This window comes from Chinchilla lanigera, unplaced genomic scaffold (assembly GCF_000276665.1).
Source record: "Chinchilla lanigera isolate Chin_1 unplaced genomic scaffold, ChiLan1.0 scaffold00120, whole genome shotgun sequence".
NCBI lineage: Eukaryota > Metazoa > Chordata > Mammalia > Rodentia > Chinchillidae > Chinchilla > Chinchilla lanigera.
In genome coordinates, this window is record NW_004955521.1 from 1,004,975 (window position 1) to 1,019,485 (window position 14,511).

Below are 14,511 nucleotides of genomic sequence, written 5' to 3' on the forward strand. Positions count from 1 at the left end.
AAAAAAAAAAAAAAAAAAAGAAGGGTGAATGTGATGTTTTCATATGTACATTATGAACTACCACATGCAAGCTGATTAGCATATCTCACACCCGATAGTTACCATTGTGCATATGTGCATATGTGTGTGTAGAAGCAATTTTTAAATTAGAAACGAGGAACAGGTAGGTCTTTGCATTAGAAAATACACTCAAATCTCAGGCATGTATGGTGTGGCAGGGAAACATAACTGGGGAAGGGTAAAAATCTTGTTAAAGAGCCAGAAGCCAAAATTTCACTCTTTTACCAATATAAGTAATACTCCTTTTTGAGAGAGATAAATGGTTTATGTATTTTAAAAAAGCGCAATACTGCTATATTTATGATGAAGAACTGTTGTATCCTGCTTAGGTTTTTGGTCCTCTTGAAATATAGCTTGTCTTCTTTTTATTTAGCAAGTGTTTATTGTGTTCCTACTTTATGCCTCCTTGTACTGTGGGGCATAATAAAGAGAATGCAGAAGATTTATAAAATGCAGTATTGCTTTTGTAGGAATTTACAGGCTATTTGAAGATACCGCACTTAATAATGGAAACTAGTATATTCTTAGGCAAAAATACAATACAAGGAGGTAATAAACATCTGGGAATTTAGAGACTGGTAACCTAGTGCAGCAGGGTAGAATTACACGCGGTGCATGGACACCCCAGCCTGTCCTCCGTCTCCCTGCCCCACTGCTGCCTTTGTGCCAAGCTTCCGCTCCAGTTCAGGGTTCCGGGCCCTTTACTTGCTTCAACTTTTTCTCCTGTCATTGCCCTCAGACTTCACACATTTATGCGTTAGGGCCCCTGTGCAGCTTTGTGATGCTGGAGATCAGATGCTTCACATATGCCAGGGAAGCCCTCCAGCACAGAGCTCCACACTCAGGCCAGTCTTCCAGCGTCCTGGCCCTTCATCCTCCCCTTTGGATGTGTCTTGGTGTGTGTCTGCTTCTGTGTGTCTCGGCTTCTGGGTAGATGCCTGCTCCTAGTCTCCTCCTGCAGAGTGGCTCACAGGGAATCACTCCGTCTGGTCTTGTTCCTTAAAGAGTGTCCCACTGTCCATATCTTGTAAAGGCCTAAATTTAGGAGTTCCACAAGGTGGTTTTCTCATCTCCATTTTGTATTTTTCACTATTGTTTTGTCTACTGTGGCTTTAGGTGTTATGGTTCATGTCCGGATGTCCGCCGGGAGCCTCTTGTGCATAGGAGGGGTTGTACGGGGTGCCCAGATCGTGGGGGATGTGGCTGGCTTGCTGTTCAGAGCAGGGGCCAGGTCAGAAGAGGTGGTCACTGGGGTGTGGCTGGAGGAGGGGGTGCATCTCCCTTCCAGGGTCCTTCCTTCACTTCTCTACTTTCTGTCCACTAGGCCCCTCTGGCTGCTGTCCCGCCTTGGAACCAGTTGACAGCGGACTGAAATGTGAGCCAAAATAAGCCCCTCTTCCCTTTGTGGGTGTAGGTATTTTGTCCCAGCAAGGAGAAAGTGACTAAGACAAAGCTCTGTGTGAGCATCCTCATTTACCCAGTTTCCCAATGGCACCACAGGCTCATCATCGTCTCTCTTGGCTGGGCATTCAGCGATCACCCAGGACTGGCCTTGGCCTCTGCCCGTTTCCTCCCTTGCTGCTCTCTCTGTGGGCAGCACAGCTCCCCCTCAGACACCTGAGGAGACTTCGGCCCAGATTATCTTAGCACTGTTTTAAGGTCTTTTGTGCATCCCAGCACAAGATATTATTCCTATCTGTAAGATTACGTTTGTAACTACAACTTCCATATTTTGGATGAGGAACTCAAGTGAATTTCACCTCTGGATTCACCACCTCCCTGCCTTAACTTTATCCTAGTGGGTGGATCCTAGTCCATTGAGTTGCCCATGTCTCAGGATTAATCATTTAACTACAATTAAGCATCGACATTAGGGCCTGGAAACAGAGTTAGAGCAGTGGCTGAGATTCAGGCAGAGAATATGTATGAAAAAGAAATGCATGAAAACAGTGATCTACAAACACTTCAGGTGTACAAGAAGAGCTCCAAGGCTGCAGGGCCTGCATGGGTATGGCGCTCCTCTTCTTCCCTAGGGTGAGTGTGTAACTTTTCCAAGCTGATGCGCTTTTGAAAGTCAGTAGTTGTGCCAAGATAACAGCAGTAAACTGGGGCTGCCTAGGGGCAGCGGGTGCCTGGTCACTCTCTGCACTTGCTCTGCCCCTGGTCGTGCTGGGTTCTCCCACACTGCCCTGTCATCATTCCACACCTCACAAGGCTGTATTTAATAGTATTGTGTGCCTTATTAATTGTAGGGCAGCGGAGCAAGTCTGGGTTGGTTCTTTTTTATTTAGTTTCCATTTGGACCTGGAACACAGCATGTGAGATAAATGTATGTGGTCTGTAGTTCAGAAGCATTGAATTTACAAGTGTACTGAGGCATACATTTTGGTCTGACTGATTAAAAAGGAAGATTTTATTTTAGTGATCTCAAAATACAAACAGTAAAGCTGAAGCATTTTATATGATATGACTGGGGAAACAGTGACACTCAGAGTATTTCTTGAAGAATCTAACTTTGTGTGTGTGTGTGTGTGTGTGTGTGTGTGTTTTTGAGACAGGGTCTCATTATACAGGTTCAGACTAGCCTCGAACTCATTTTGTAGCCTTGGCAGGCCTCGATCTCATGAGCCACCATGCCCAGTTTAGTTGTTTTTTTTGTTTTTTTTTTGTCTTTTTTGAGACGGGGTCTTGCTATGCAGTTCAGGCTGTCCTTGAGCTCACTTTGTAGCCCAGGCTGGTCTTGAACTCACAGCAACCTCCTGCCTCAGCCTCCCAAGTGTTAGGATTACAGGCGTGCACCACCAAGCCCAGCCGTGCCCAGTTTAGAATTTAACATTTTTAAAATAAACACACTGAGCACTTTTCTGCCGTGTTTTTTAAACACTTCTTTTCATTACTCAGGCTACTGCCTGTAAGTTAAAGGTCAGAAGCCACAAGAGACAGTCCCTTCTTTGTATCTACACAGACCTGGTCCATGAGGCTCGGCCTGTGCTGGGCTGGTCTTCAGAAGGCAAATGATGAGTGCCTGCATCCTTTCACTGACCCCACTCTGTGCTCCTGGACGGGACCCTAGGGACACGTACGTGGGAGGCAGTGGCCTCTTGCTTCCAGGGGCTCCAGACCTGAGGGACTGTCCTAACAGCTGGGAGGAGGAAGAGAGCAGCAGGTGGGCGGAACTGGGTGACAAGCAGGCTACCTGAGTGGGTTTGAGCTGCTTCTGCCCTGGCTTTTGGTTTTGTGTTGTTTTTCCTTTTTTTTGTTTGTTTTCTTTTTCTTTTTCTTTTTGTTTTACCTCAGGTCTGCTTAAGAAGAAAGAAATGAATAGTAACAGATAGGATTTTTTTTGTTTTTGTTTTTTTTTTCGGTACCCGGAGTCAAACTCACAACCTTGCGCTTGCCAGGCAGGCGCTGTGCCTCGGAGCTAAATCCCCAGCCCCACAGCTAGCATTTATTAAACGCTTTTGTATTACTGGATACTGTGCTAAACATTTTACAGATGTAGTCTGTTTACTTCTCAGCTTTCAGGTTCACCTGCTGTTAGGAGAGAGGAAAGTGAGGCCTGAGGGGTTATTAAGTGACTTATTTGCCTTATATGGTACATGGAGGGGCAGGATCCGGAGTGCAGCAGAACTGCAGCTCAGTCTGCATACCATCTTCCTGTTTGCCAGGCCTGGAGACAGGCCAGTAGCGCTCCAGGAGGCGATTTAAGTGGTGCCTGGACGTGAATAGCACCGGTTCACGCGGGGGAAGGTGACTTTCTCTGCACTCATTTTTAATCCGTGTCATTTTCCTGCCTCTCCTGAAGCACTCTCCACTGTGGCTTCGCTGATCTGTCTGAGCCACTTCCAGCTCAGTGCCATCAACAAGAAACATAACTTAAAAGTGAGTATTTTAAAAAAATACTTCACTATTTATAGCCAGCATATTGGCTTTCCGTAGTTGGTTCTGACATAAAACTTTCGTATTGGAGTAAAAAGTCTGAAAGTCTTAAGATTTAAATCTATCTGGGGTGCAGATGTGGCCAAATTGTGCCGTTGGTGTGGGAATTCTTCATTTGAGGGAAATAACCCTTTAAAAGAGGAGTAAGGTGGAAAGAAAAAGCCGGGCACCCCTCAGGGACAGGGCTCCAGCCCCGGCTCACCCGGGACCGGAGAGGGCCCCGTTTGGTGCCTTTCCCCTTCCTTACGTGCGGGAACAGCATGGCGAAATGTAAGTCAGTTGGATGTCATGAGGTCTGGTCAAGACATGAATGGATTTGTAACTTTGTGGCCGTCAGTGTGAGCCAGCCGTGGGAATGGGAGGTGGGTACATTGTTTTCTCCACACCTGAAAGGAGCACTTTGTATGCAGAGGGCCTTCATCTGCTATCTTAGTTCTTAGAAATAACTAAATTCACCCATTTATAAGTAAATTGTGATTATATTTCAAGTTATCAGATTTTTGTTTCCCTGGCAGTACCACAAGAATTGAAGAAATACCCACATAAGTTTTCAACTGAGCAGATACAGCTCCCTAAATGGTAATTCTTTTCTTTCTTTTTTCTTTTTTTTATCAAAAAGGAACAGCACAATTAGATTTTGTAAGATTGAGACCTCAGTGTCTCTTGATATATTTGTCAGGACAGATTCACAAGTAGTTTGCAAGTGGTTTTGAACAAATCAGGGTAGTGCCACCTTGATACCAGCACAAAGAGATTGTCCTCATCACCACATAGACAAAACAGTCAGGAGAGGGCTTTGGTGCGGTAAGCACGAGTGGCATGATATAATGAAGTTGTATTCCATTAAGCGCTGTGTACGGGGAGCGAAATGTCATCACCTGAGTGTGGCTGCATTTCTGTGATACAACCTCATCTGTTCCGTCAACTAGTTTTGCTCTGATCAATAAGCAGTTTTCTGTGGCCTTTCACTGCTGTCAGGTGTCATTGAGTGATGTAAATGCACGTCAGAAACTAGAAACTTGACAGCTCACCCAGAGTGGGCACGGAGAGGGGAGAGGGAAGTTGCTGCAGTGGACATGGTTGACAGCTGACATCTCCTGGGGTAACTGATTGGATACTGTAGCAGCCGGCACTTTCCCATATAAACATGAGGGAAAATGATACTGTAATGTGTGAGGAATAGAACAGATGGTTTAAAGTAATGTGAGGGAAAAATTACCTAGCGCTGTGATTGTATAGGTTAGTAGTTAGCGTTAGTTTTCAACAAAGAATAATTATGGCACCATCCATTGCCAAAACTATGATTAAAAAAGTTTGTTAGTCCAGAAAGAGAGGTAACAAAAAAGACATCTGTTGTAACAGTGTTCCTGCAATAGAGGAAGAAAAGAGAGGTCTGAGGCAGAGGGACTTGTTAGAGAAGAGACCATGTCCTTTCTGCTGTGCATTGTGCCACTGGCCCCGGAAATGTGCCTAATAGTGCTTGCTGAAGGACTGATGCAGTGCTTCGGGCAGGGCCAGTAACAGTGACAAGATCGCACTTCATTGCTGTCTTCCACAGACTGCCAGGGCAGTCTGTACTAGGGCGTGTTTCTCACTGACAAGGGCGCAGCTTGCAGGCCAGAGTGGGCGGAGAGCTCGTCGACCGTCGGTGCAGATGGAGTTCAGTTTACTCTGTGAAGAGTGAACCCTCACTTCATTATCGGTGGGAAGAGTGTCATGAAGGGAGCTTGAGAAGTTAAAATTTATCAGCGATCAAGTTTATTTTGAGAGTAGGAAATTTACTTAAAACAATCAAATAGAGTAGCAGTCTCTAATGGGAGTTCTTTAGACCACCTCCCAGGTGGCTCTCAGGGCTTAGGAAACACTTGCCCTCCAGTCCCCGCATCTTGAGACCTCCCGCTCCAAGACAGTCATGTGGGCGTCAGTGCAGGCTGCTTCTCCTTTCACAAACCCATGTCTGCTCTCTTTTATTTTTAAATTTTTCCCTGTTCATTTCAGGACTGAAATTCTAAGAATATGGGGCACAGGCCTGTAATCCCAGCAGTCTGGGTGGTTGAAATAGTAGCATTATAAATTCAGGCCCAGCCTGAGCAAATTAGCCATTTAGTAAGATCCTGTCTCAAAAACAAAAACAAAACAAAAAAACCTTCCTGACTGTGGTGGCACAGGCCTGTAATCTCAGCACTCAGGAGGCTGAGCCAGCAGGATCGCCTTGAGTTTGGGGCCAGCGTGTGCAGGGATTATAGGCCTGGGCCACTGCGCCCAGCGAATGAGAAGGCTATTAAAAGGCCCTAGGACCTCCTCTTAAAATGCCAACCTCTTCTTAAACAGCGCAGGCCTAGCTTTCTAATTGTTATGTGAGTTGATATCATGCAATTACAAAACACACAGGCGCAGGCACCCGTCTTTCTCCTCTCAGCCTCAGCCACCTCTGCACTCAGCGCTCACCCGGTGGAGGAGCCGGCGCCTCCCTCCAACCGTGAGCTCCAGCACAGAGCTCTGTCTCTCTTCCCAAACTGTCCATCCCGCCCGCTGCTGCCCACCTCTCCGGGCTGCGGCTTCCCTGCAGTCCGGGCGCTCCAGGACCGTTGTCCAGGTCCACCGGCTCAGGCAGTTCCCACGCAGTCCCTGCAAGGTCCTCTGCTCCGGAGGTGGACGCAGTTGGTGGCGTGGCTTGGGAGGCCCAGCCTAGTCGGCCTGGTGTGATCCTCAAGGGCCTGGGACTTGTGTGAGCTCAGCTGTGCTCTCCCCACCCTCCCTGCAGAGCGGTTCAGGGCTCTCTCCGCTCCTTCCCCTCGGCATCCGTTAAGCTCCCGACCTAGGTCCTCCAGTTACCAGGTGGAGCACATGTTCACAGCAGAATTGATGGATATATTTTTACTAAATGAACAAATAAAGCAGCCAGAGCCAGCATGGAGAAGATGGTATCACCCAACCTGGCGCTGCCACTTACCGAGGGAATTAGGACAGAACCCCGACACTTTCCACCGAGTCTGGCTTCTGTTTGCTTAGTACTAGTCAGGGTCTGAGCATGCGGATGGATCCCTCCTGACTGCAGGAGGCAAGCGTGTCCGGACTCTGTTTCCAGGGCGGCTGACTCTCTGCTGATTGTTGTCAGCACCTCTGTGCAGTCGGCTTCCTCTGGTACACACCCTGTCCTTGTCTAAGCCTCATTTGGGGGCCTGCCAGAACTTAACTGTTTTTCAGTTTTCTTGTCTGTGTTTTCTTTCTGTGGTTTATTTATTTATTTATTTATTTGTCTTTTTGAGACAGGGTCTCACTATGCAGTTCAGGCTGGTGTGAGCTTACTTTGTAGCCCAGGCTGGCCTCGAACTCAAAATCATCCTCCTGCCTCAGCCTCCCAAGTGCTGGGATTCCAGGTGTGTGCCACCATGCAAGGCTCTTTCTGTGGTTTTGAAACTAGGGCTTCTATGTTGCTCAGGGTGGCCTTGAACTCAAGAGCTTCCTGCCTTAGCCGCCCATGTGCAGCTCAGTTCTTTACTGTGACTGTTTTAAACTTTCTATTTAGAATATTCCATGGTTTTGTATTTCAGAATTTTTTATTCTGTGTCTTTTCAAAGGGTCAACATTGCATGGTCAATCTGAGGCCTTTATCTTTAATGTTCTGCCTTTGAATTCTGTGTCATTTCTCTCTTGCTGACACCCTGCCCTGCCTCGCTTTAAAGAAAGATGCTGTTTATGAACAGTGCCGAGTCACCTGCTTTCCCACAGCATGGCTCTGGCTCAGCCTGGGTTGTGGAGGAACCTTTTCTTCCAGAAGCTGCCTGGACACCGTACCAGCCTTATCTGGCAGGTGCTTTAGGCTGTGGGCTCGTTGTGCTTGCATGGAACATTGTCCTGAGTGTTTTTGAGCTCAGACTGTCCAGAAAATTCACTAGTGCTCTGAATTCTGTTCCTAGATCTGTGAAATGTCACCACGGCTCGCTCCTTCAGTGTGGACACTCCTTGTTCTTTACATTCTGTTGGAGAGGAGCCCTGGGCCTGCCTGGGCTGTTTCGTGGAGAAGGTGACCTCAGTGACAGTCCTCTTGAACGGAGAGTCCAGAACTGAGCACAGCAAACCGTGAGGAGTGATTTAGAGCGAACCTAGGACACGGGTTTTTAACATCCTTGAAAGATAAGGAAATAAGCATGCTCGTTTGCTTGCTTGGTTCTGTTTCCCTTCTTTCCTTGCTCGATTTGGTTTTCTGACATTAAAGAAGGATTTGAGGAAAACCACTGTGGTGTGGTCTTCAGTTTGCAGATATGTCTTCAGACTGCGGTGATGGTGATTTGTTCCTCATAAATTTGTAGTCTTTGGGGTAAGGACCCTGCCAAAAATTCGTTAATGCAGAACCTGGAAGCTACATTCTTTATGTAATAGCGAGATAAACGTCGACAGAAGTGGCTGCTGCACTCCCTGGCGATCGAGGCAGATGATAGGTGCTATTTTGAATGTGCTGATAAACAAAGACAAGTCACTGGGGGCAGTGAAGACTTCTGGTGAGAGAAAAGGTGCTTGGGAAGCTGGCTTCTCTAGCCTCAGTCAGTAGTTACAAGTCAGGACAGGCAGCCAGGGCAGCTTCCTGGAGGATGACTACCAGCCTGCTGGGAGGCTTCGGGGAAGTCCTTTAGGTTTTGGATCCTCATTGATCTTCTCATCAATAAAATGATGATAATAGATTGTACCTTGTGCCCCTCATGAGCTACTAAATAGCACACCATTCAGATAAGGATGATTAAGTGAATGTCACGTGATTATGAAATGTTTCAAAGACATCTTAGACTGGGGACTGTACTAGTCAGCTCAGGCTGCCCTAAGAAGATGCCGTAAACTTAAGCAGCAGAAATTTATTTTCGCAGAGTTCTGAGAGGTAGAAGTCCCACAGAAAGTAGATCTTTGGTCTCTTCTTCCCCCTACAAGGACACAGGTCCTATTGGGTTGGAGCCCCATCCTCATTTCCTGTTCAGCTTTGATTACTCCTCAGGAACTCTTCCTGTATATACAGCCCCGCCGGGAGTTAGGGCTTCAACCTGTGAATCTGGAGCGGAGGTGGCCACAATTCTGTTCAGCTCCATTTAGTTTGCTGAACACCTTACATGAATGTTAGGTGAACATAGAATGAACCCTGACCTGTTTGCCCAGAGCTAGAAAACCAGATTCTAAATCAGGTGTGGTGGTGCATACCTATAATCCCAGCACGAGGGAGTCTGAGACAGGAGGATTGCTGTGAGTTCAAGCCAATGTGGGCTACATAGTAAGTCAAGGACTGCCTGGAGTACACAGTGAGAGGCCCTGTCTCAGAAACCGAAAAGGAAAAAATCCAAATGCTGTCATTTGACTGACGGACAGAAACATCCTCCATTTACATGTAAAGCTGTTCCTGAGGCCTTTTTGCAAAGGTGATTTGGTTTATATCATTGGGATAGCATTTTCATATATTGCCTTATAGTTAATTATAATTATATAGTTATAATTAATTGTCTTTTCATTACTAAATGGGAAGCCTCTTGAAACCATGTCTAGTGAAAGCCTAGCATACGTTTGGAATTGAATAAATATTTCATAGACTTTTAGTGCTCAGAGAGTGTGTGGGGACCATCTACTCTATTATGCTCACATATTTACTGATAGAAAGAAGATTTAAGTGGTTACCAAAGTCACAGAGTGCTACAGAAACAGCAGAATGTGGTCTTTCTGGAATGTGGTTTCCTGCTCTGTAGCATGGACTGCACAACCTCTGAGTAAAGTGTAAGTGAGGTTAAAACTTGTGATCTAAGGGGGAATTTTTATGTACTCTTTTAAATATGTCTCCTCATGTACAAATTCAAGGGTGTGTATGACTCATCTGTAGAAAAATTTATTTTATGCTCTTAGTGCAATTACAACTTTTTGCCGCTTATTAAGACTTCAGAGATACAAACCAGTAGCTCAGTAATTGCTTTCTTGAATCTGCCTTTAATAATTACATTTAGTAAAGCTGTATCGAAAATTAGAAAGGCAGAGACTAATGGAAAACTAGATTTTTCACTGAATTAGAAAGCAGGACAATCCATATATTGACAACACTTCAAGTTGAGAGAGATCAGGAAAACTGTTTTGGACTGTTTGTGCAGAGAGGCAGACCTGGCCTGATGGGCAGTGGCACCCGCGTTTTGCGGAGGCAGAGAAACTCTAAGCGATTTCATGTAAATCGGCGTGTTGGGAGGACAGCGTCCAGGTCTGATTTAGATATAAGTCATTTGAATCTTCTAAAGCTTGGAATTTCTTCTTGGCACTAACAAAGAAGTAGAAAATAAAGAATTGTGTTAATGAAGTGGGAATATCTTTGAATAAGGAAAAGTACAGAGCTCATTTGGGGCTCATATCTGCAAGCAGAACGAGACCTGAGCAACAGGGCGGTGAGAGGGCTTTGCTGGCCTTGCTGCTGCGGTGTTTGGTGTAGTGTTTGATAGGCAGAAGAATGAATCATTAAAATTTTACTGTTTTTCAGAAATCATACTAAAGAGATTTGAAGAGTAATTTAACTCAGGGTTAAGTTTTTTCTTGTTTTTGTTTTTGAAACAGGGTCTCTGTGTAGTTCAGGCTGGCCTTGAACTCACTATGTAGCCCAGCTGGCCTCGACTCACAGCAGTCCTCAGCCTCCCGAATGGGATTATAGGCATGCTCTACCATGCCTGGCTGTTTAAGTATTAAGAAAGTAATTGATGTAATAATTTTACTCAGAAAAAATCCCCAAACAGAGATAAATCTTCACCTGTCCGTGAGGGTATTTCTGCACAGTAGCCAAGAGAGGCCAGTGTCTTTCCACACCCAGACCCTGCCATACGGTTCATGCCTCAGGGCCGTGAACTGTTCCTATATATGAAATAGCAAAACACCCTTAGAAGGATCTGACTTCATGTGTCACATTGTCATGACTGATCCCTCCCAGATCTCTTCCTAGTGACCTGCTGCCTCCATCCTTCCCAGCATGGGTGCGAGTGTTTGCTCTGCCCTGTGGCGGGGGCAGGTGGCCCTCTGAGTCTTGAGAACATGTCCAGAGCTGGGGAACTTGGGCAGGGCATCATATGCAGGCTTCACTGCCATCTTTCTAGGCCGGGGAAGGAAAGGAGTAAGGATTTGGAAAACAAGAAACAGCCGGTGGAGTGGAAGGGTACAGAGAGCAGACAGCACGCGGCCACACTGTATCTGAGAACCTCTGCCTGGCCGTGGTGAGCCGGGCTTCGCTCCAGGGGAGCACTCTGATTCCATACCTGGAAGTCACACTCGGGTAGAGAAGCAGGCAGCGAGGTGGGCAGAGAAGAGGGTGCAGTTGTCTGCTTCAAGAACCAGATTCACCCCGTGGAAAGAGAGACGCAGACAAAGACTTCGACCCACAGAGAGTCTCACCCTGAAGACGGACGGCATTTGGACGGTTCTGCAAGCCCAGTTGCAGATGTGCTGGCAGGCTTGGGAAGAAATGCTGGTGACGGAGTCGTGCACGATGCCTCATGGAAGGAGAGCCGCAGGACAGAAGAGGTGCCTGTCACCGCGGTGACAGGCAGTGGGAAAGCAGCGAGCTCGGAGTGGCTTTCTGTCTTCCTGGCAAATAATCGTCAGATACTTACAGCTCAGGGTTTTGATTCTCTTTCCTTATTATACAATGTTTTCACTCAAAACTTTAAAAAATGATTTGACCTATACATGTGTGATGTAGAAAAATCGAAAGAGAAAACCTGAAAAGTTTTGCAAAGAAGGAAAAAAATGTGTACTCCTGAGACAGACATTTTGGCTTTTTCCCCCCAGCTTTATTTGTTAAGAATGGGGCATGCATGGGTGCATAGTACTATGCATGTGTATTTACTAAATGGAACAAAACCATACTTTTTCAGAGTCCAGAGTGCTAACCATTACGTGATGGAAAACCATACTTTTTGAATAGCCTGCTGCTTTTTATTTGTTAACAAGATTAACAGTGTGATTTCATGTTAATCTTTTCAGACATGATATGAATGGCTCATCATTCTTTTTTAAAAAATTGTACTTTTTTTTCCTTGTTTGGAAACAAGGTCTTACTATGTAGTTTATCCTGGCCTTGAACTCACTATGTAGTCTGGACTGGCCTCAAACTGTTGGCAATCCTCCTGCCTCAGCCTTCTGAGCACTGGGATTATAGGCGTGCGCCACCAAGCTTCTTCTTTTCCCATTCCCCTCCCCCGCTGAACCCTTCTTCCCCTCCTTATTTACAAAAGCTTTGTTTCCATTTCTCCTATTCTTTTTCTCGACGTCCCCCTGCCCCCCGCCCTGTGCCCCTTCTCATTTAAACATTTTCTTCCCATTTCCCAATCTCTATTATACATTTTGGTCCTTATTTACATTTTTTTGTTTCTCACACCAGGCAAACAATGCTGTGTTTAAACATGTGTGTCCCATTTATTTCAATTTGTTTTTTGTTTTTTGGGGGACAGAGTCTCACTGTGTAGCCCAGGCTGACCTCAAATTCATAGTCATCCTCCTGCCTCAGCCTTCCAAGTGCCTAGATTGTAAGTGTGCACCACCCAGTTACTTTTTCCCTTTTAAAAGTCATATTTTAGTTTTGGTTTGGTGTCATGGTGTTAAATCATATTGGTACAATTTATGTCTATGTATTAGTTGAGAAATAATCATCCTTGCACATTTTTAATTTCTGGTTTTCATATGTGTCTTTTGAAATTGATTTATTCTTGGGTATAAACAAAAATGTGATGAATGTTTGAACTTAAAACATTATTACAATAGTAAACACTGATATGAGACCTCTCGAAGTGCTCCCCGTACCCCCAACATACTTACCCCGTCATCCGTGCCCCTTTCTGAAGCAGCCTTGGAAGTCCTCTTTTTCGAGTATCTTTAGTTTCGCTGTCGTGACTGCCTCGATGTCTGAATCAGTTCACAATGTTAATGACACTTTCTGTCAAATACAAGTAACCCAGTGGTAATCCCAGCAATTGGGAGGCTGAGGCAGGAGTATCACTGCTACTTTGAGGACAGCGTGAGCTATATAGCAAGACCCCATCTCAAAAAGAAAAAGTCACAGTGTGTCCTCATCCACCTTACTCACCGGACCTAGTACTGTGCCACTTCTGGCTCTTCTCCAAAGTCAAAATGACCAGGAAAAGTAAATGTTTAGGGTCAGTTCAGGACATGGAGGCCGCCAGGATGGCACAACTGAAGATACAGAAGGACTTGTGCACTACCGCAGGAAGTGGCGGGGGGGTGGTGGGTGTTTGAGGTGAGGGAGTGTTTTGAGAGGGATCAGTGGCAATGTGTATTTTTTCAGCAGACTTCATACATCCCATGAAAAGTTCCACGCTCAAACTGATAGCAGCTTTTCTTTCGTGCTCTCCACTGTATTTACACACGTATGCCCCCGAGCCCAAGCAGCTTGCCTCTCTGGAAGTGTTTGGTGTGTGTTCATACGAATTGTAGTCTGAAAAAGGAAGCCCTGGTGAGGAGTAGGGTACTTAGCAGGTGATGGAGCTGATTGTGTTGGGAGGTATTCATCTTGAGATTCTTGCATAGGAAGGAACTCTGTGTTAAAATTGCCTTTAATTCTTTGTGCAGTGGCCCACGCAGATGTGTTTGGTGAGTGATTCAGTGCTGTATTATCTATGGACAGGAAAAAAAATAATTGTGCCCAGGTGATAGAAGTGCTTTGATTGTGCATGTCTGATACTTAGGTGTATGGGTTAGGCTGGAAGCAAGGGTCTGTCCTCCCTGTGCCTGGAGCAGGGGAGAGTTCGCAGATGTTAGCTGTGTTAGATTTAGCATAAGCTCCTGGGAATGGCGTGAATTAGAGCTTTGCATTTTCAGTATCTCTGTATAGACCACACTTGTCGTGTTACTTAGGGAGTGCAACCCATACAAACAAGAAAAAACACCTTGCAAAATGATTATATTTTTGCAGGTCAACACCTTTTCTTGAATCCATTGTTCTCTTTAAAGCAGTTAGACAAATTAAGTGATTATGATATATCATGTACCTAGGAGAATATCTTTATATGGGGTAAAAAAATCAATATGAGAATCTCTTGGAATGGCCTTTCTCTCTCTCTTTAGCAGCTTCTTATATATGCGTTTAGAAATGCTGATTCTATGAGAAGAATGACAGTGATTCATGCTAAGGCCTGGCCTCCTTAAACTCCGAACACCTCTTGGAGAGTGTTTGACACTGATACTGGTTATGCAGTGCTAGAAGATGTAGTAATTGGTTGCATACAAAAGAATCAGCTATAAATTTTTCTTTTTTTTATTTTAAAGAGAGTAGTAAGTGAGAAACAAACAAACAAAAAAATAGAACAGTAGCAGCATACCAGTATTACGAACATAAATAAATCAAAGCAAGAAATTCAAAGTGATACAGGGTCTCAGGACAAAGTAATAAGAATCAACAGTGGTTGCTACATTACATATCACTATCCTCAACTACATTGCTCAGATTGCCAGATGTAAGAATGAAAGATTGCTCAAACCATTAAGAGAATAAGAAAA

At 45.2% G+C, this 14,511-nt stretch overlaps 1 protein-coding gene across 2 annotated transcripts in view; it reads left to right on the forward strand.

The window, feature by feature from the left end:
- Positions 1-1,378: 1,378 nt before the first annotated feature.
- The window catches only part of Snx24 (sorting nexin 24), a 119,710-nt gene continuing 106,577 nt past the window's right edge, over positions 1,379-14,511 (forward strand). Inside the window, exon 1 of one of the 2 annotated variants that reach the window (XM_013507084.1) lies at positions 1,379-1,435. Coding sequence is in view for 1 of the 2 variants with exons in the window: in XM_013507083.1 (XP_013362537.1) it covers positions 2,065-2,094 (30 nt within the window). In the remaining variant the exon portion in view is untranslated. Of the gene's footprint in view, positions 1,436-2,040; positions 2,095-14,511 lie in introns of those variants that run through there. The other variant, XM_013507083.1, reaches the window with a different exon arrangement.